This window comes from Physcomitrium patens, chromosome 14, assembly GCF_059467195.1.
Source record: "Physcomitrium patens ecotype Gransden chromosome 14, ASM5946719v1, whole genome shotgun sequence".
NCBI lineage: Eukaryota > Viridiplantae > Streptophyta > Bryopsida > Funariales > Funariaceae > Physcomitrium > Physcomitrium patens.
Window position 1 is genome coordinate 12,334,422 of NC_143423.1, and position 22,763 is coordinate 12,357,184.

Here is a 22,763-nt window from a genome sequence, read left to right on the forward strand (position 1 = left end):
TGGTGATTCTTTCATAGCAGCATGCAGAAAGCTTTTGTACCTATAAATACGAGTTTAATTGAATTGGACTTATGACTTTTACTTGATTAACTACACTGTTAGTTATACTTTTAGAGAAAGTAAGAGTTCGAGAAATCCAGTCTATTTGAGGGTTGTATTTTTCTAACCACGATAAACCTAAAATGACTGGATTAGAGGGAGATCTAATGATATTAAATACTACAAAACTATTATGACCATTGATTATTACTTCTATAGAAAGGATTTCGTGAGTAATATCTCCAAAAGATAATGGACGACCATCTATGACTTCTACATGAACAAGTTTAGTTTTCTTTACTAAAGATATGCTATGTCTTTTAGTAAATTGTTCATCTAAAAAACACGCTGAGGCTCCTGAATCTAACAAGATAGAGACTTTGTAATGTTTAGGTCCTAAAATAATATTAAATATAAAACATACAAAAGGCTCTGAGGAGAAAATAGGACCTTTACTAGATGTTGTGCAAGATTCCAGCCGCACGGTCCCTATTGTAGCTGGACAAACTCGTTTTCCGACATATTGTCTTCTTTCACAGCCATACTTCTCATTTTGTGATTGTGTCGTTTCTTTGGACAATGTTGAGTAGTGTGCTTTGGTTCTCCACAATATAAACATAATCCTTCTTGACGACGACGAGTCTTTTCTTGCTTAGTAAGAGATTTGAAACGTACTGCATCAATTTGCATATCCTCTACTTCTAAATGTATGTGTTGAAGAGGTGTTGGTGTTGCCATTGAATTATAGTAACATTGAGGTCCACTTGTACGGTTCTCAGATCGAAATGCAAAAAGGTGATTGTCACACTTCATAGCAAAGTCAATTGCTTGACTCAATGTTTGAGGATCAGGTAAGTTGAGCATTAATTTTTTTACCTCATATTGTAATCCGTAGAGAAATTGGCTAATAAGTGCAGCATCATCCCACTTGATATCAGTTGCAAGTTGTCAAAATTGTGAAGCATATAACATTATTGATCGATTGCCTTGTCGTAAAATACAGATCTTATTGGTTGCAATATGAATTGCATCATGTTCTCCATACATGGATCGAAACTCCACCATAAAAGCCTCTAGATTATTCAATATTGAATCTCGTCGTTCAAAAAAAGATGAAAACCACGATAAAGCTGAACTTGAAAGAAGCGTACCAATGAATCTAACTTGCGATCCTGGAGTTGGATAGCTTTGGGGTTGAAGTTCAATGATAAATTGCACTTGATTGATAAATCCTCGAAACTTGGATCTCGTGCCATCAAACTTCTCGGATAGGACAATTCTTGGTTCTCTAACATTTGAAGGGCGTTCCACCATAGGAGAAAGAACATGGTTTGGTGCAAATGTTGAAGTAGCTCCAACCATTTCTATATCTTCACTTCCTGCCAATCTTGTTGCTCCTTGTGGTGGTAAATTGAGTTGATGTATCGCAAGCATTAACTCCCTTAATTGCTCTTGCATTTGTGTCATTGCACTCTTCATTTCAACAAGTTCTGCCATGATAACACTTAGAAGAGAGAAGATGTCTAATATCGCTCAAGACAAATAGAAGAGAGGACTTGAGAACAAAGAAAATACTAAAGACAATATCAACTTAGAAAAGGGTAATCCGTAACTTCTAATATGCTTATATCTTATCAAGAAAAAGGGGTAATCCACTCTTAATCAAGATTAGACAAAGCTCTGATATTGTAGGTGTACTCTTGTCAATTTGTCAAGGACAAGAACTCGATGAAAAAACAATTCAGACAAGTGAGCCTTCACTCAAAGAAAAGTAACAAAATATAAATAAATAAGTATGTATATTGAAAGAGAAACTAGAATGGCTATTACCAAAAGACAAGAAAAACTATAGACCCTTAAAACTAGACTGGAAGCAAGAAAGGAGTTGACAAGAGTGAAGACGCCTTCACTCTTGTCTCTATATATACTATCTAACTAGGGGCTACGTGGCAACGTTCTATACGACCTTCAATATATGTTGATTTTGTAGAACACATGCCTTGACTTACAGGGCAAGTTTTTCTATGTGTAGGCCACATAGTTAGGTTGATCTTCAAGCTAACAACATGTGTAGCACATGGCCAACTTGTTGACCACGTTAATAATCCAAAAAGTCAATTAAAGATACCTATGAAGTCAAAACAGCTTCTATGAAGCTTCTAGGAAGCTTTCATATTAAATACTATAGAATTAACTTACTTTTATCTACTTTTACTTACTTCTACCTATTTGTATATGTAATTACTAGCTTACATGATTATGTCCGTGACATCGAGTTCTTGTCCTTGATACCTACACGTAGAAAAACTTACCTTGTAAGTCAAGGCAAGTGTCCTACAAAGTCAACACATATTGGAGGTCTTATAGAACGTCGCCATATAGCCCCTAGTTAGATAGTATATATAGAGACAAGAGTGAAGCCTTCTTCTCTCTTGTTGACTCCTTTCTTATTTCTAGTTTAGTTTCAAGAGTCGTCATGTTTTTTAGTCTTTGGCAATAGCCATTCCAATTCAATATATTATCACCTTTGAGTGATTTCTAAGTATTTTCGAGTGACAGAAGAGTATATTGAGATTATCTTTCTTTGGAGTTCATATCCTTGATATATATAGAAGTAAGAATGAAGCCTTTTTCATTCTTGTGAATGCCATTTTAGTATTTAGTTTTGTTTCAAGACTTTTTAATCTTCTTGTCCTTGATAATAGCCATTATAGTTTAATATTATATCATCTTTGAGTGATAATTTAATCTTTTTGAATGATACAAGAATATCTTGATCTTTTAGTTATAAAAGATTCATATCTTTGATAGTCATTGGCAAAAAATATCTATATTTAATTGGTAGATTATTGTGGTCAATTTTGATTAGCGACATGTTACTTATAATGAGGTTGATGGCTTTAATTGTGAGATTGAATGCTACTTTGATTTTGAGAGCAATACATAAATTTTAGTTGACACTGTTAGCATTGCATCTATGCCTCCCAAGTACCATTCCAAAGCTCTATGCTAATTCGTGTATATTACTTAGAAATTCATTTGGTATTGTCTTCAATATTATTTAAATTGATATCTTCATGTCTACTAGTTTGGCTAGATTAAACCTAGGATTCAAAGCTGATGAATACAAGTAATCTATCTACATATACTTGAAGTATGCATTAAGAATTTTGAAATAACAACTTATACTAGCTAGTTACTTGAAAGAAGCTATATTTCATATCATAACCTAATTTCATATGTTCACAGGTTTTCCTAGCTAAGGTTCCAATCTATTCTTGCAAAACCTTTGGTGCTTGCTTTCTTTCCACAAACTATGATATTCGCATACAAATGTTGCTGTTCAATTCTGGATTGGACACAAAACTTATTTTAGATTGCAATGCGTGAAGCTTACAAGCTCACGAGGACTCTTAGCACCAAGGCGGAAGAGCTCGCCGGAGCCTCATTGCGACGGGTCTGCCGTATATTGACATTTGGGTACATGTGAAGTCTGACAAGCTTGGCGATGTAAGCATGCCATTTTGCAAGTCCTGGTATGCAGCCGCCGAGCAAAGAATCTTCATCTGCGGCGTCCGACAGACATGAAGAATCTGCAAATTCTGAAGGTGGCGGTAAACTAACTTGCATTGTCACTGCATCCGCAACCCCTCTTTGCATTCTACTCGAACCTCGCGAAGTTGAATCTCACGTCCGCTTATAATCTGTGCGGCATGAGCCTGTAGAGATCTCCTCGATTTCGCCAAGTTTGCGAACTGAACGACTGCTGCAGCGAGTCAGATGGAATGCGCACAGTTGGCATATATGGTTTGACAACATGGCGACGAGAATGAAATCGGGGTTTCTAATACAAGGTGTGATGTGACTTGCCGAATGCGCCGGTTGGCTACAAATCAGCCTGCGGCTCAGAGCTCAGTGTGCTCTGCTTAGACTAGGCCTGACAGCCCTCGCATTGGGGACAAGGCAATGTGCTTTAACCGGTATGCAATCGCTCAGTACTACCACACCTGTACTTGATGTAATTAGAAGGACGAACTATTCCACGAATACGGGTAAGAAATCGTAGAAGTCCCGCATCCTTCAGGAGAAATGTGGTGGTGTATAAATGCTCCGCTGAGCACTTTGCTTCTTGCGTTCTCGCTACATCTGTTGTAGCATACCGTGATCTCCCTAAGTTCCTTCCAACTGCAGGCCATCTAAATCAAGCAGCCTTGATCATCAGTTCCCGATGTGCTCACCACAGAAACCAAGCCTGTAGACTTCGAGCCCACTCAGATACAGCTTTCCATCTCTGCCCATACTAGCACGACCAGGTGGCCATGAGGACTTCGGCCGTAGTATCCAGCATGAAGGCCGCAGCTTGCGCTGGCGTGGCCGCCTTGATGGCGCTGAGCGTCCTGCCTTGCGTGGTGGGAGCGCCGTACGGGTGGAGTGAGGCGCATATCACGTACTACGGAACAGCTAGTGGCGGTGGCACGCAGGGAGGCGCCTGCGGGTATCCGAACACCTTTGCGATGGGATACGGAGCGATGACCGCAGCGTTGAGTTATCCTCTGTTCCAGGGCGGAAAGGCATGCGGCGGGTGCTATCAGTTGCGGTGCAAGTGGGTGACGCCAACCCGAACCGTGCACAACTGGTGCTGGAGCTACTCTCGCACCATCACCGTGACCGCAACAAACTCGTGCCCTCCAGGGTCGCACGGAGGTTGGTGCAACTGGAGACCTCACTTCGACTTGCCAATGCCTGCTTTCCTGACGCTGGCACGGCGTGAGGGAGGAGTGGCTCCGGTGTATTACAGGAAGGTCCGGTGCGCGAAGCGCGGCGGAATTCGGTTCACCATCGGAGGCAACCCGTACTTCTTGATGATCCTGATTCACAACGTGGGAGGGGCGGGCGATTTGAAGGCAGTGAAGGTCAGGGGAGGAAACGGATATTGGGTGCCCATGTGGCGCAACTGGGGCGCGCTGTGGACATGCAAAACGAGGATGAGCGGAGCATTGTCTTTCCAGATTACGACGGGCGACGGGCGCACTTTGACGACTTACAAAGCCGTGGGCGGGTACTGGAGGTTCGGACAGACCTGGGAAGGATCCCAGTTCAGGTAGGTAGATTGTAGCGGACCTCGACGCTGAGCGCAGCATCGGTGGCAACAGTCGCTGTGATCGATGGGAACATGGCGTCGCTCCGCGGTCCGAGATGTGCGTGCGAGTATAGGTCGGCCATCCGTCTATGTGAAGCGGATTTCGCTGTCTTCATCGATTGGGAATCAAAGTTGGAGATGTGGAATGTAAGTGTATCGTGAGTGTTCATTCTTGGAAGCGCGAGCAGGTAGAACGTTTGAGGGGAATCCTTGGAAGTAGGGAGTTCTGCAGAGCGATTGTAAATGGATTAAATGATTGGGTACTTAGTCTCGTATTCAGGGACATGTATCTGGAATAAAACAGTCAAGCACCTCTGTTTGATTACAGTGGCTCGGATGGCTCAATTCAAGCTTTTGTATTGGTGCGTATGTACGTGAATGCCACAGCCCGGTTTGTTTTGTCGCGTGTTTGTGTGATGTGGTACTTGGCACATGGAGATGGAGTTGGTGGATGCAGAGTTTGTGCACCGTAGTGGCGTGGATGGCAGACAAGTGGGCGGAAGCCGTCCACATTGGGATTCGTTTGATATGTGACTGGGCTGCAATGGTGCGATTGTTAAGTCCCATCTGTCGGTTATGCCACAGTGATTGAATTTCTAGACCGGAAGCTTTGCAGAGTTGTGAAGTGCTGAGGAGGACTGGTATATATTCAGACACATAGGTGGTACACAAGCCCACAAATAGTCTCAATTGAGGGAACCATAAACTGTATTAGAGACATTTGGAATAATCTGCGCAAAGAATGCATCGATAACGTGGTTGGGAAAATATGATATCGAATTGAAACTTGGAAGGAGGGATCGAAAGAGCGTGGGACTTGTGCCCAAACTGAGTCACTTAGAGTAGGTGTGAGATCAGTGCATGACTTGAGAGTGAGGTAGATAGCGATTTTGCAGAACAGGCACCCAGGCCGTCATCTATACGTGTTTACAAAAATGTTGGGTACTTGTCTCAAATTTTTTAAACAGATTACTGATGGGCAACCAATTATTATGAGTCCCTATAATAATTCTACAATGGAGGTTTTAAATAAAATCACAAAATCATTTATAAACAATTAGACATGTTAAAAGGTAAGGATATGATAAAATTTACTTGTTAGAGGAGCCATTAAGATTTTATGTTCATCCAATGCCATGTTCATCCAATGCCATGTATCAATTGGTACTTATTGTACATGTTGTGTAAGAAAAATTGGGATTAATTCTTGTAAATTTTATAATTAGAAAGAAAAACTCTGTTCTTGAACTTCAATTTTTTTGTGTTGTTAAGAGAGTGCTAAGGATTTTAATGTTGTTTGAATACCATTTGTGAGGCCAAATTAGCTTTTAGGTCACATCATTAAATGACCTTGCTCTACCTTTGGATCCAAAAATGTCAAATAGCTTGGAACAAGTGAAACTAAAGAAGTTTAAATCTTAAATATTCTATTTGTGGATTTATAAAGTTTTTGTTGGAACTCCTAAAAGTCAAGCGACACACATGTTAGTGAGTCATTAGGATTTGGCCATAAAATCCTTGTGTTGGACCTTGAGAGGAATGGTTGCAAGATTAGTGATATTTTTTTAGTAACACCACTTCAAAAAGTTAATTTGTTTTTAGTATAATATTATTATTTAAAGTTTTAAAAAAACTATAGCATATCACAAGTATTAGGAAAAACATATAATTTTTAAATATATAATTTTTATCTTTTAAAAAATTATCTTTTATCAATTTATTATAATTATTTTTAAAATGTTCAATAGTTGTTTCTTGCTTTTAATCTTTGTGTTTTTTTTCTTTTTTCTTTTTTCTTTTTTTTTTCTTTTTTTAATATCAATCTAGTTCATATTGTTATTCTTTCATATTTTTTTCTTAAACTTTTGAATCTTATAAAATATAGTAATTTTATTTCTATTATTACTATTTAAATATTTTATTTAAAAGGTAGTATTTTCTATTTTTTATTTTTTATTTTAAATCACTAAAGAACCTTTAAAAATTAAAAAAAATAAAAAATAAAACTTTATGTATTCATTTAATATTGGTTTTGATGATTTGTTTCTTTTGAGAAATTTAATTATTTCTATTTAAAATATTATTTTATCAATATGAATACTTAATTTGATATTATTTTTTTATTTACTATAAATATATATTATTAAATATTATTTAAGATAAAAAAATAAAAATCCAATATTAACTATTATTATTCAAAATATTATAGAAATCACACTTCAAAAATAAAAAATAAAATAAAAAATAAAAAATATAGAAAACATGTTAGATTAAAACATTTTTATTATTATTTAAAAAAATTATATTTTAAAAGTTATAGTGTTAAAGAATTAATAATTACATCTTTCATAAATTTTATAATTTAGATTCTAAATGTGATGTTGTAAGATTTTAATATTTAACCAACCAAACACTAAGATCAAATCACTCAAATAAAAATGATATATCTCTAGCATATTGTACATTAACTTCTTTTTTTAATATTTTTGTTGACATATTACATATATTTGAAGTTATAGGATCTCTTTTCCTCACAATTATAGTTTTAAAATATTTTTAATATTTAAAAATACATTTGAGATAATAAATCAATTTTTTAAGATATTTTTTGTTTTTTTACAATGTAATAAGCAATATTATGTTTTCTAACATCTAGTAGGCTTTTTAAAAATTTTGCATAAAAAGAAGAAATATTTTTCTAATTTGTGGCTTATATGAGATTTTTTAAATTATTATGATATAGTTGAATATATAACATGACATCTAAAAGGTAGATCAATTTGAGCTTATTACATTTATAAGAATAGAAGATAATGTTTCTGAAAAATTCTAACATCAGATGTTAGAAGAAGCTATTGGCTTTCAATTAGTAACAACATATTGTAGACCTCTCTTCTAAAGCAAGGTCAATTTTTCATTATTAGTTTATTTTAAAAATCTGTTTATACTATTTTATAAAATATTTTTCCAATATTAAATTTTTACACTTATTCAATGTATTCATTGTGAGGTGTTTGGAGATGTAAATTTATTCTTTTTGCAATTATTCAATATTTTATTGGAATTTAGCATCTGGGTAGAACTTTTATTCATACTGAACTTTTTTTTTAATTTTTAAAAATTTCATTTAATTCTTTTATCTACACATTCTTCTACACTATAAGGTGGTTAAAGTATGAGTTATTATCCAAAACTTTATGATTTAAATAATCTCTATTTTTTTACTAATACGAATGTGATTTCAAACTAATAAAACTAAAATATTTATTTTCAAATTTCGTTATAAATCTTTGATTTATTTTTGTTTTTATTTTTTAAGAATATACATTAGAAAATTGTGATGTCTAGTTTTATTATACTTTAAAGCTATATTGACTACACTTGGCCTAATTTCATATGCCTTGTTCTTGTTAAGCAAATAAGACAATGTTGGAGTAATTTATACACCTATTCTACTACTATATGTATTAAAATTCACTACAAACTGGTTTTGAGTAAAATATTATTATTTTTAAAATAAAATATATTTCTCAAAAATAATTATTTATGATTATTAAAATCTGTATATTGTTTTTTTTAAATGGTGATGTTAAAAATATTGTAGATTAATATTTAAAACATGATCTATATATATATATATATATATATATACTTGTGTCTAACTTTTTCGGATTATTAAAATCTTGTATATTTTTTAAGTTATTAATCAATTTTATAATGATTTTTAGTGGTTTTTATAATTATAAAGTAGAATTACTTTTTTCTTATACAGTAACATCAAATATAATGCATATACTACATTGTTTGTTTTCTTAATCCATTTTGTTTTATACATTTAGATATTTATTTTTAAAAAAAGCCACATTTTGTATAAGACATTTTAATGTTAAATAAAAAAAACAACAAAAAACAAAAAAAAGAAAACAAAAAACCAAACAAATAAACAATCAAACAAACAAAATAAAATATACAAAAAAAAAAAAAAAAAAAAAAAAAAAAAAAAATTGGATGTTTTGTTATTTCCAAATATTTTGAAATTATAAATTCTTTTATTTTAGCATTAATTATATAATTTTACATTAAATCTTTTATTTTTAATTATATAATACAATGGCCTTCTTAGTAGCTAATATATTTATACTTATTTCTATATTTAAATAATATATCTTCTTTATTTTTTTATTTTTTAAATTAGAACATCAATATATATTTTTAAATATTTTTTTAATTATTTTTTGTTCTCTAAATATGATAAATTTTTTTAAAAATAGGTTTTTAAAATTTACTTAAATAAAAATTGTTCTAAAAAAATTATTATTTTTTTGGCATTATAAAATATAACTATTGCATTGAAAAATATTAGTTGGAATTTTTTAAAACTTATATTTTATAATTTTTATTAAAATCACTTTTCATCTTTTAAGACTTGAATAAATGTCAAGAATTATTGTTTTATTATTTTATCTCAATACATAAAAATACTTCACTTTAAATAATTTTTGAATTATATCTTTATTTTTTGTAACAAGTTTAAATAATCTATAGCCAAAATATCTTTCTATAAACTTATTCTTTCTATTTTTATATATTTTAGCAATATATATTAACAAAAATCTTCAAATTCTAAAATACTATAGATGTTAATTATGACATTAAGTTTTAATATGAGTAATCAACATGTAAATATTGTATATTACAATTTTACATTCTAATATTATGTAATATAATTAATTTAAAATAATCTCTTATATGATATTTTTTTTTAATAATTTTTAAAAAATCTATATATCTGTGCTAAAATTCTTTTGTTCTACATGATGGTAGCATGTGAAAGGTTTATGATACTACAAATATAAATTATTTCTACATTTAATGCTATTCACATCAAAAGTCCTTTAATTTTTTACAAAATAATTAAAGAATAAAGTTCTTCATAATGTAGATTACCTAAAAGAGCTAAAAGATATTTAAACTCAAATCATTAATCTCAAATTATTAATCTATACCACTACACTTTTCTTCCAATATTTTAGATACACCCATTATTTAGCTGCTCACACAAATTGATATAACTACCTAATATTCATAGATAATAGATGGATGAAGTTTGACTGCAAGATATATGCATGTTTTATAAAATTGATTTTAACACCACATAACAAGTAGATCATATTCATGTTACTTTCAAATTATGTTGAAGAGTGCAAATTAAAAAAACAAATCATATATAATCCTAAAATATGTTAAAATATCAAGAATATCCTTATATTTTTAATGATAGAAAAGCTATCCCTTATTTTTGTGATAATTATAAAAGTAGCATTAAATTTGATAAGATATATCCATATTCTTGTTTTAGATGAATTTAAGGTCCAAACCACATGTTGTGTAGATGTTAGCATAGCACTTTTTTGCACAATTTGGGCACCTCGTATTAGATGTTGCCACCGCTGCCATAACAATTTTTTTGTTTCAACCTCCAACTTCAAATTAGAGTGGTATAGTGATAGAATGTTGAAAGAGACAAAAATAACTGTAAGTTTATTAAAAATATAGATTTTAGAACAAAAGTACTACAATTTATATAAACTAGTGGCCTAATACACATGAAGGGGGATTATGGTACAAGGATGTGAAGTAGCCAAGAAAGACACATGTAGATATTGCAAGATACTACATGCAATTGGATAATAAAAATATAATTGAAGCTAGGCCAAAAGCAAGCATAGAGGCAATGCATGTGTCCAAGAGTCCTTTCTAATTTGTGGTTCTTGATTGTCTTTCTACTTCAAACACTAGTTTGATCTTAGATTACTTCAATTTTATGGAGTCTCCAAAATTAAACTCATAGTTTGACTTCAAGAGCCACTTAAGTAATAATGACAGTACTAATAAATATTTGCTAGTTGCAAAGAGAGGTTAGAAAGCTTGCAACAGATTTGAGTTGAGTAGTGAATTAAATTAGTTAATATTGATCTCTTAGAGCCTAGTCATTAAGTCATCCAAATTAATTTTGTATAAATTATCTATATAATTATGCAGAAGTATTACAAGCATATATATATATATATATATATGCCAATAATTATCCAAATAAAATAAATAGATAGAAGTAGATAAATGTAGATTAATTTGATAATATTTTGTAGAAGCATCTAAGAAGGCATTGTACTTTGCCCATGCTTTGGCATGTTGCGACTTCATATGCCTTGTAATATTGTCTATGAAGAAAGGAATTGAAAATGTTTTCACTTTCATCATTTGTTTTTGCTTATACCCTATGAAATCGACCTCTTCATAGTTGAGCTTCTCACAAAACAAGGACTCCATTGATAGAACTTGGTCAATATTCTTATCTTGTGGATTTGGCACAAGGTTGAACCTCATCTCCACAAAGAATTTCCAAGGGGTCTGCAATTCCTTCACTATGGTGAATTTGACATGCATACTTTGACATGATTGTTGTCACTAGACATTGGTATTTCTCTACATGGATCACATCATGTAGTGCCTCTCTCAATTGTCCAAAAGAATACTGTTGGGGCCTTATTTTAAGGCATTTCACTAAGCTTTTTCTATGAAAATTAAGTTTTTTTTTGGAAAAACCCTAATTTAAAGAGGCTTATTGATAGTCCTACAAAAATCTCCAAAGTTATTGTAATTAGTAAAAAAAAGAAATTATGATATTTAATAGATGTAAATCTGTAATATAATAGAATTTTTGTTTGGTAAAATAACTAACGATCATACCAAAATTACTAATAACATATGTCTTTGACAATGTAAAAAAGTATGTTATCCTTTCATGTATGTTGTCATTACATGTACACAATTTCTATCCAGTAAAATATTTAAAGATGAGGATGTTGTTCTAATTGTCTTTATTCAAAACAAAGTTATGAGACCTGACAAAAAAAAAAAAAAAAAAAAAAAAAAACTCTCATTAGATAATTGAGATAATGATTAAGTTGTTTATTGTGATATTACAATTTTAGTTATTGAAGTAAACAAGAACTGTCTTTGCTAATACCACTCAAGAAACCTGTATGGTTCTATTGATATTCAAAGTTATATTATTTATTTTTATTGTTAATTAATTAATTTATTTTTGGACTGATATTTCCTTACAGATTGTTGATTTATGACTTGGCCAATTAAAAAAATCTTGTGTCAAACAACCCTGGTTTGCAATAGTATATGAATAAAATAATTAAAATAATAAGAGAAATAATAACTTATTTTTGAAAAAAAAATACTTTCAATAAAAAAAACATTGAGTAAATTAAAATTATTTTTCTTCAATCTCTCTTGTGTTCAAATTTAAATTATTCTATTGGGATCCATGAAAAAGTTCAGAAGCTCAAGCATCGCATTCACCATGTCTGTATATAAACATCCACAAATCATGTTCATATGAAACATCTACACTAACAGAAGAAAACTTCAAAAAGATTGCAACAGCACTTCCCGGATTGTAGAAGATACACAATTCGGAACGCAGGTAACACACTTTCAAACATGAAAAATATAAGCTTAGAAAAGTCCATTTGAAAAACTAAAATAGAATACACTGTTTGCTACGCACTGCCCCTCCGCTCAGTCAGAAATAAAGTAGTGGGTGAATCCAGAAAGGCTCACAACAGTAATCAGAGTAACCGGTGAAGTGATACTTTCAAATTGTGATAAAGGTGGTAAATAAAAAAAGAGGGGGGGCCGTCGAAACATGACTTAAGGGGGGGAACGGGGGATTGCAAAAATAGGGCGATATCGTCAACTGAAAGGTCCCAAAGGCCGTGAAGGGGAACGAACAAACGAGTGGTGAATCGAGGCGGGTGCAGTGCGCGCTGTGAGCATTCATGGCCTATCTAACATGTCGTTGAGCGATGTGCGATGCCGAGTTTCTAATACAAGGCCGTCTGGGACTTTGTCGAATGCGCCGGTTGGCTACAAATCAGCCTGCTTCTCGGAGCTCAATATGCTCTACTGCAGGTGCAGCCTGACAGCCTTGGCACCGCGGGGGAAGGCAGTTTGCTTTTCCCGGTGTGCGATCGCCAAGTACTTCCGCACCCGTACTTGTTGTAATTAGAGGACGAGCTATTCCCGGATTCTTGGTCAGACATGGTAGAAGCTTCGCATCCTCCGGGAGAAAAATGTGGTGGTGTGCATAAGTGCTGCGCCGAGGCCGTTGGTCTTCGCATTCTTATTGCTTGTGTCGTCACGGACCGTGAAGTCGTTGGATCCCTTCCACCTACAGGGCCAGTACATGAAGCAGGCCTTGATGGTCTCTTCCGGATGAGCGCATCACAGCAACCGAGTCTGTAGACTTCGAGCCCACTCAGACACAGCTTCGCATCTCTGCCCATACTAGCTCGACCAGGTGGCCATGAGGACTTCGGGCGCAGTATCCAGCATGAAGGCCGCAGCTTGCGTTGGCATGGCCGCCTTGATGGCGCTGAGCGTCCTGCCTTGCGTGGTGGGAGCGCCGTACGGGTGGAGTGAGGCGCATATCACGTACTACGGAACAGCTAGTGGCGGTGGCACGCAGGGAGGCGCCTGCGGGTATCCGAACACCTTTGCGATGGGATACGGGGCGATGACCGCAGCGTTGAGTTATCCTCTGTTCCAGGGCGGAAAGGCATGCGGCGGGTGCTATCAGTTGCGGTGCAAGTGGGTGACGCCAACCCGAACCGTGCACAACTGGTGCTGGAGCTACTCTCGCACCATCACCGTGACCGCAACAAACTCGTGCCCTCCAGGGTCGCACGGAGGTTGGTGCAACTGGAGACCTCACTTCGACTTGCCAATGCCTGCTTTCCTGACGCTGGCACGGCGTGAGGGAGGAGTGGCTCCGGTGTATTACAGGAAGGTCCGGTGCGCGAAGCGCGGCGGAATTCGGTTCACCATCGGAGGCAACCCGTACTTCTTGATGATCCTGATTCACAACGTGGGAGGGGCGGGCGATTTGAAGGCAGTGAAGGTCAGGGGAGGAAACGGATATTGGGTGCCCATGTGGCGCAACTGGGGCGCGCTGTGGACATGCAAAACGAGGATGAGCGGAGCACTGTCTTTCCAGATTACGACGGGCGACGGGCGCACTTTGACGACTTACAAAGCCGTGGGCGGGTACTGGAGGTTCGGACAGACCTGGGAAGGATCCCAGTTCAGGTAGGTAGATTGTAGCGGACCTCGACGCTGAGCGCAGCATCGGTGGCGACAGTCGCTGCGACTGATGGGGAAATGGCGTCGCTCCGCGGTCCGAGATGGGCGTGCAAAAACTGGACGGCCATCCGTCCGTGCGAAGCGGATCTCGCAGTCATCATGGACGAGACGACAACGTAGAAAGAGTGGGTTAAGTGTACCAATAGTGTTCATTCTGGGGAGCGCAACTAACTGTAGCGGTTTAGGATACTTGGAACCAACGGATTCCGCTGGGCGATTGTAAATGGATTAAATGATTGGGGTACCTAGTCTCGTATTCAGGGACATGTATCTGGAATAAAACAGTCAAGCACCATCGTTTGATAACAGAAGTTTGGAAGACTCGATTGAAGCTTTGTATTGTCGCGTATGTGCGTGGATGTCACAGGTCAAACTGCCTTGTGGCGTGTTGAGGAGGTTTAGAGTGGTGTTCAGCACATGGAGATGGAGCTGGTGAATGCAGAGAAATAACTATGAATGAAACGATACGGTGGCTCAATGCTTTAAATATTAATAGCAATTTGTTAGAAATGTTTTAAATTAAGTTGTTTAAGAAAATTTTTGAAGATACGTTATTGGAATTCGTGTGAAATAGGAAAAAATTACATCAAGAATACTTCCATATGGATTTACCTTGTCGTAAAGTAATTTGTATATTCGTATCTTTTATTTGTTTAATTGACAACCAAGTATTACAAAGATTAGTATTATTAAAATTAATAGTTGTTGCTTAAAGGAAACGTTAAAATTAATTTAGTATTTAATACTAGGTTATTTTACTTAGCTGCAATAAAAATGAAAATCATAATTAATTATTATTATTATTATTATTATTCGAATTTTTTCTTTAGATATATTTTTTTAAATTTGAAAATAATATTATATTTTAAATCCATGAAAAAAAAATAATTAGAAATAAATATAAATACGTTGAAAAGATAATATGATTTTAAAATCAATCTTAATAATTATTTATATATATATATATATATATATTTATATATTTTAAATTTTCGTATTTTAGTTATTTTAGATAAAATAAATCATCAATAATCATTAGTAATGTCAGAAGAATAAATCAAAAAGTAAAATATATGACAAAACAAATTGCTTTTATAAACAATTAAAACAAAATAAACTAATTTAAGTGAATGACAATAAATTTAGTTATTTCAACAAAAAATAATTGTATTTCTATTTACTATTCTATAAACATCTAATAAATCAATCAAAAAATAAAATATCTATTATTAGATTATTAAACCCATTATTTTGATATCTTATTTTTAAATGAGTATTTTAATCTTTAAAAACAATACTTGCTCAACCAATCATTAAATATTATCCATTAAAAATTGGAATCATAAACTTCTATAGTTAAAAAAATTATAATCATTTTATTTTAAAAATATTATATTAATAGAAGACAAAATATTATATGTAGTTTTTTAAAATATAAGGTGGTTATGGAATTTAATGAAAATATTTATTAAAAAGTACTATTTTAAGCATATTTTTATAGAATTTGGTATATTTTTATATGACATATTATTTGTACAATGAGATATTAATAGAATTTTAAATTTTATTATATTATGAAGTATTTTTTTATTTTTATTGAATAATTTTTATTTTTTTATTTATTAAATTGACTGATAACGTCTTTTAGGAGTCAAAACTTATAGACTTATTTTTATAGAGATATAAAATAATTATTAGCCTAATTGATATAAAATTATTAATTTAAAATTTTAATTTATAAGAATTTCAAATTCTATATTATATCAGAATGAAGAAAATATATATGTAAATGTTATTTAAAATTATAAGTTTAAAATAAAACAATTGATTTTAATAAAAATTATAGCTATTTTTGGCCTTCATTGTCAATTGGATGGACAAGCAGAGCATGTAAACTAAGTTTTGGAGTAGTTGTATTTTAGGTGTATCATCAACTCTCAACTTGATGATTTAACAATCCTTTATGTTATTTGCAAAGTTTTCTTATAATAATATGGTACATTTTTTTAGGTAACAAATATCTTTTTTTCTAATTATAGTTATTATCCATGACTTCATGTTTTTGTTTGTTCAAAAGTTGATAATTTTTTGGAGGTGGATTTGGCAAAAAAAATTATGAGCTACATTCAATAATAAAAGCACACTTAAAAGAAGTTCAAGAACAACAAAAGATTAACATGGATGCCTATCACAAAGAGCAATCTCAATTCCACATTGGCCCCAAGATATGGTTACTTTGTCACAATAGGAAGACTAGCCATCCTTATGAGAAGTTGGATTCCCATAGACTTAGGCCATTTCCTATTTATGATCCAATCTATTTTTTTGTTTATTAATTACATCTATTGGATTTTATGAAGATCCATTCCATATTATAGGAATGTGAAGGTATATTTCACCTTTTAATCCAAATTACAAGATGGCCTCAATTCAAAGTTGCTTGTAATTGGTGGTGTGAAGTAAAGGAAGCAATTAGCAACATCAAAAGAAGTCCAAACATAAAATAAATGAAATCAACAAAATCAAATAATTACACAATCCAAAACTTGGTCACAATCTATTTACTAAATTTTTACCAAATAAAAAGTAAAATAAAAATAAAATTAAAAAATCTATTTTTAGAAATATAATTTTGTTATGTTTCCAATGGTCTAAGAAACATATAAATCCGAGTTACTATAAGTATGTTATGAAGGTTTAAAAATAAATAAGTAAATAAATGAAAAGTTAAGTGAATATATTTTATCTCAAGGGTAATTTGTTTATAGATCAAGGATTTGAGCAACACCAAGGCTCACATGTAGTGTGTATGGATTTCTAAGAGAGGCTACAAGGCTTTAGTCTTATTCTCTTAATTACCTTCAAGATGCTACAATCCATATGGAATTTGTGCACTTCCTTGCTTTCGAAGACTATACTAGCTAATGGTTCTCCTATTTTCTACTAATATATCCAATATTTTTACATTTTTGACTTCACCATGGTGTTCAAAAACACCCAATTAGCCTATGAACCTTACATGGCCTTCAATTCTTGCTCCATTTCTTCATAATGGCTCCCAAAATAATAAAATTCATTTTTATCAAAGTCTTAAAAATTGCTCTAAATTTTTAAAATAAATTCTAAATAAAATTTGAAAAATTTGAAAATAATTTTATAGTAATAATATCAATTTAAGACTATAATTTTTTATCTTGATAATTTTTCATAGTATTAGAATCAATATAAATCCACTATAAATCCTACTTTTTATATAATTAATTAAAAAGACATGAGGTTTTTTTACATGCTTCTTTTAACTACTAATTAATATTTATAGTTTTTTTTATAATTAATACATATAGATAGAAGGCCAATATAAATATTGATCTTAATAAAAAATCTTTAATATTCAATAATAAATAAAAATTCTAAACCAACTAAGATAATTATCTCTAAGACTTATTAAAATTCTATTTCTACAATTAACATTCTAATTTTTTATTTTTTTAAGGATTTCTATATTATTCAACACATTTTGTGATTTTAAGCATTCTAAATGCATCTTTTTGCCCTAAAATAACTAATGAGTTGATTTTATGACTTACAACATATCTCTTCTTGAGCCATATAAGATAGTGAATATCTCAAGAAGAAGTCAAATGCCACGTCTTCCTATAGAAGTAGATAATAAACAAGAATTTGAGATTGAAGAAGTACTAGATTCAAGGTGGCACTGAAATAGGTTGGAATATCTTGTTCATTGGCATAAATATGATATTAGTGAATGCACATGAGATCCAATAAAGAATCTTGTAAATACAAAAAAAAAAAGTTGAGGCGTTTTATTGATAACATCCATCAAAATTAAGATGAAAAATAGTAAATCTTTGCTATAAAAGAAATAAGATCCAAGAAAAATAATATTCTACCTTCCATCCTTATTTGTAGTTTTTATGTGTTTGTGATTTTAGAGAGATGAAAAATCAACAACTTATAGATTTAACTCAAAAGCTATGGTTTCTTGACTTATTGGATAAGACATTGTGATTGTTACAACCTTCAAGATGACGTAATTGAGATGAAGATCCTCAAGAATGACATGTTCTTTCTTGAATAGATGGCAAGATACAATATGTTGAGTATCACAACTTTGAAAGAGACTCCCAAAGTTTGGTGGTTTTATTAGAGATTGGAATGACTCTTGGTGATATTCCAAATGTTTTATTTTAAGAGAGTTATGAAGGCCTTAAAAACGATCAAAGAATATAGTAGTCTTCTTGCCCTAATATGTGACACTATCTTTGGCTCAGAGTATTATAGATATCTAATAAGAAGATTTTAGAATCATTCTTAGAATATTCTATTAAATTATAGAAGATTCTATAAGATTCCTAAAATATTTGAAAAGATTGAAAAAGATTTTTAGAAAGTTTTAGAAGGTTTTTAAAATATTTCATGCTATTATATTTATAACTTTATAAATTCTAAAATTCTTAGAATACTTCATATTATTATAATAAAAATTATAATATTTCATGCTATTATATTTAAAATTTTCTAAAACTTATGAAATTTTAAAAATAAATTTATAATTTAAATTTTTTTATAAATTATAAAGCACATTTTGATAAAATTTGATATATTTTTTATATCATATATTATTTATATACTGAAATATTAATAGAATTTTAGATTTTATTAAATTATTAAGTATTTTTTAATGAATCCGTGGTCCAAACTCTATTACTTTAGATGTAACTAGGTCTAAAATGTAGTAGATTTGAATTTTTCTTTTGGACTTAGCTTTGATTTAGAAACAACTTCTTAATAACCTTAAATCATAATTAGATTATTACAATTTTTAGCAGATATTTATTTGTAAGTATTAACTTCAAAAATAATTTTCTTTGCATTTAATATTGATAAGTTTCAATCACAATTTATGCTAATTTTAATTTTTTACTAACTAATAATTAAAATTGTATTGCATATAATTTAAATTTCATAGCAAAGATTTAATTTAGATCAAAAAATCAAAGAGACAAAGAAGTATTTAAAATAAAAAAATCTTTATTTATGATGAATTTAAATAAAATTCTATAATAAGTAATAATAACCATAAAAACATATTATCAACTATTAGTGTTGGTGGTTATTTATATTACACTTAATTAATAGTGGATAGCCATTTTTTTTGCTAGCAACTATTTTTTCTCTTGGCTAAATCTATACTAATCTAAAATTTATGACATTAAGTTCTTATATGAGTTAAGTACTTCTTATCTACTTTGTACTATCAAAATCCTATTGGTTTGGTGTTAATATAAGTTAAGCAGCCATAATTTATTTTCTATTGTCTAGACTCTATAACCTTAAGTCTCCTTCTTGGATTGATTCTTTTAATCATTCCTTAGATAATTTAGTTCTTAGAAATTTATAAATAAAACATAAACAGAAATATTTTTATTTGTATACTAATAAATAAATTTATAAAAATATAAAAAATATTTTCTTTAATAATAAAAAATAAAAAATAATATAAATATATTATATATATATGCATTTTTTTACTTATTAAAATCCGAATCCAATTAGTTAGTTTATATACTAAAATATGTATTTATTTATTTATTTATTTTGATATTTACCTTTTCTTATATGAAAGTTTTTGGATATTTTTATTTTATATACCTATTATATTATTTTAATTTTAAAGTTTATTAATATATTTTGATAAATTTTTAATAATATTTTTAATATATTAAATATATCAATATTTAAATCACGTTTTTATTAATTAATATTATTTATAATTTTTTAAATAATTAAACTATATATATAACTTAATTATTAATATAAAAAATAAAATTATATATATCTACCTCTATGTATGTGTATATATATATATATATATATATATGTAGAGTTGTTAAAGCGATACCTTCATTTTTTTAATGCTATATTTTTTTTGTCATTTCATGATTAATTTAGTCTATCCCTTGTCTTTATTCTCAGTTCCATGTCCTCAATTGGCAATCCTCCCATCTTCATTTTTTATCTCCAATTTTATGTACTTTTTTTAATCTTCTCTTCATAGTCTTTACTTATATTTGTTATCTCTTATTTCTAGTTCTTATTTCTTGTTTTTAACATTCTTCTATTGTTTCTACCCCTTATTGGTATGTTATAATAGAACTATGTAGTGAAAATTAAAAAAATAGATGTTATTATAGAAGAAAATAGTAGAAAGATGTAGTAAAAAAATGATAAATTATAGAAATATAATAAGTATTTAGTCTTAATGCTACTTTTTATAGAAAAACTTCTATTTACTTTGTAAATGCATAAATTAGCCAAATAAAATAAATAAGATAAGAAATTAATATAGATATGTTTAAAATAAAATTAATAATAGATTTAAGTAAAATTTATTTCAAATTATCAAAAATTAATATCCAAAGAAGATTGGTTATTAACCTTGGTCAAAATCAAATCCGGAGGCACAAAATTATGCACCTACAAAGGACTCCGAGGTCTTTTTGCAAATCAAAGAGTGGACTTTAGGAGAGTATTTTATAAGATTTTTTGAAACACTAGTTCTGAGCAATTTGAGTTTGTAATGACTTTGTAAGAGCTTTGTAAAGCCATGGTTGTTTTGGATGACTTTGGATTTTATGAAATATAATAGAATTTACAATTTGGACAATTTCATAAATTTTATAGCAAATCTACATTCAAAATATTGTTGAATTGTGAGTATATTTGTTTTAAACATATGTTCTCAATTTAAAGTTAATTAGAGATTTTGGTGTCACAAACATATTTTTTTACTATGATATTTATTAATATAATTAAATAGAAGTAGATAAAAATAGATATATTTTATAATATTTTTTTAAAGTAGCTTTCTAGAAGCTTCATAGACATTTTTTTGACTTTACATGTATTTGTAATTGATTGGTAGGATAGAAACTTGGTCAATAAGTTAACTATGTGTTGATAGCTTATAGAATAAGTTAATTATATAGCATACATATAGAAAACTTGCCTTATAAGCTAAGATATATGTCTTACAAAGTCAACATGTTTTAGAGGTCCTATAGGATATCGCCATGTAGCTCCTAGTGAAGAGTATATATGGAGGCAAGAGTGAAGCCTTCTTCACTCTTGTCAACATCTTTCCAGTTCTTAGTCTTCTTTCAAAACCTTCTAGTTTTCTTATTTTTGGCAATAGCCATTCTAATCTAATATTGTATCAGCCTTTGAGTGATTTTTTTAATTCTTTTGAATGACACAAGAGTGTATTTAGGATTTTTTTTTCAAGCTTTATATCCTTGAAAATTTGACAATATTATTAAATTTTTATTTTTATCTTATTTTAGAAGTGAGTAAATTCTCTCACTTCTATTATTGTATTTTATAAATTATAAATTATCCACTTTTAAACAAATTATTTAATTTTTTAACAATGATTTTTTTTCCTTAAAAAAAGTGGATTATCCCTCTTTGTAGAAATTTTCATTTGATATTAGAGGTTATAGACTACCTTCCTCTAATTTGACTTATAGATTTGTTAAGTTGTTTGAAATAGAAGGAAAAAATATGGGTACTATACTTGGTAGAAGTGATAATAGATTTGTAATTATTATAAATTTTTAAGAACTTGTTAACACTCTTAGAGGAAAAATTTCATGCATCACCAATATCAACTATGGAAATATTAATCCTATGCCTATGAAAGAAATTCAAAACCTATGACAAGAAATTATGCAGTTGAAAAAATAAGTAAATTGATCTCATAACCAAATCTAAGAAGTTTTGCTTCTACAAGTACGATGGAGATACAGATTAGTATGCCAAATAAGTTTGATGGAACAAGATCAAAATTTCAAGGATTTTTGTAATAAGTCAAGCTCTATTTAAAGTTGCATCTCTTCCAATACTTTGATGGATTTATTCAAGTTAGATTTATAGTTACATTTCTATTTGGAAGTACCCTCTCTTTGTTTGTACCTTTAATAAAAAAGTGATTTACAACTCTTTTATAATTTGAATTCATTTTTAAAAGTATTTATAGCTATTTTAAAAAAATGTGATAAAAAAGTAATAGAAACTAAGTTCTTATCTTTATGGCAAGGATTGCGATCAACCACGATATATGCTACTAAATTCCAAAATATTACTTGTAATGTAGACAAGAATGACAAATCTCTTATCAATCAATTTCAATATGGATTAAAGGATAATGACAAAGATTTATTATTGACAATGTCAAAGGTAAAATCTTTGAAAAATTTTATTGCTCAAGCTATTATATGCGATAATCAATTATTTGAAAGGTATCAAGAATAAAGATTTGGCTGAAAAAGAATAAGTCAAGTCA

At 30.7% G+C, this 22,763-nt stretch overlaps 2 protein-coding genes across 2 annotated transcripts; both read left to right on the top strand.

Moving 5' to 3' along the window:
- The first annotated feature begins 2,801 nt into the window (after nucleotides 1–2,801).
- On the top strand, nucleotides 2,802–5,534 carry LOC149987857 (expansin-A4-like). The gene has a single exon (XM_090255895.1). It carries the CDS (start codon nucleotides 4,359–4,361, stop codon nucleotides 5,142–5,144), a length of 786 nt encoding a protein of 261 aa, XP_090112021.1. The 5' UTR covers nucleotides 2,802–4,358; the 3' UTR covers nucleotides 5,145–5,534.
- Nucleotides 5,535–13,562: 8,028 nt separating this feature from the next.
- On the top strand, nucleotides 13,563–14,719 carry LOC112291079 (expansin-A4). The gene has a single exon (XM_090255896.1). The coding sequence runs from the start codon at nucleotides 13,563–13,565 to the stop codon at nucleotides 14,346–14,348; it is 786 nt and encodes a 261-aa protein (XP_090112022.1). The 3' UTR covers nucleotides 14,349–14,719.
- The last annotated feature ends 8,044 nt before the right edge of the window (nucleotides 14,720–22,763 follow it).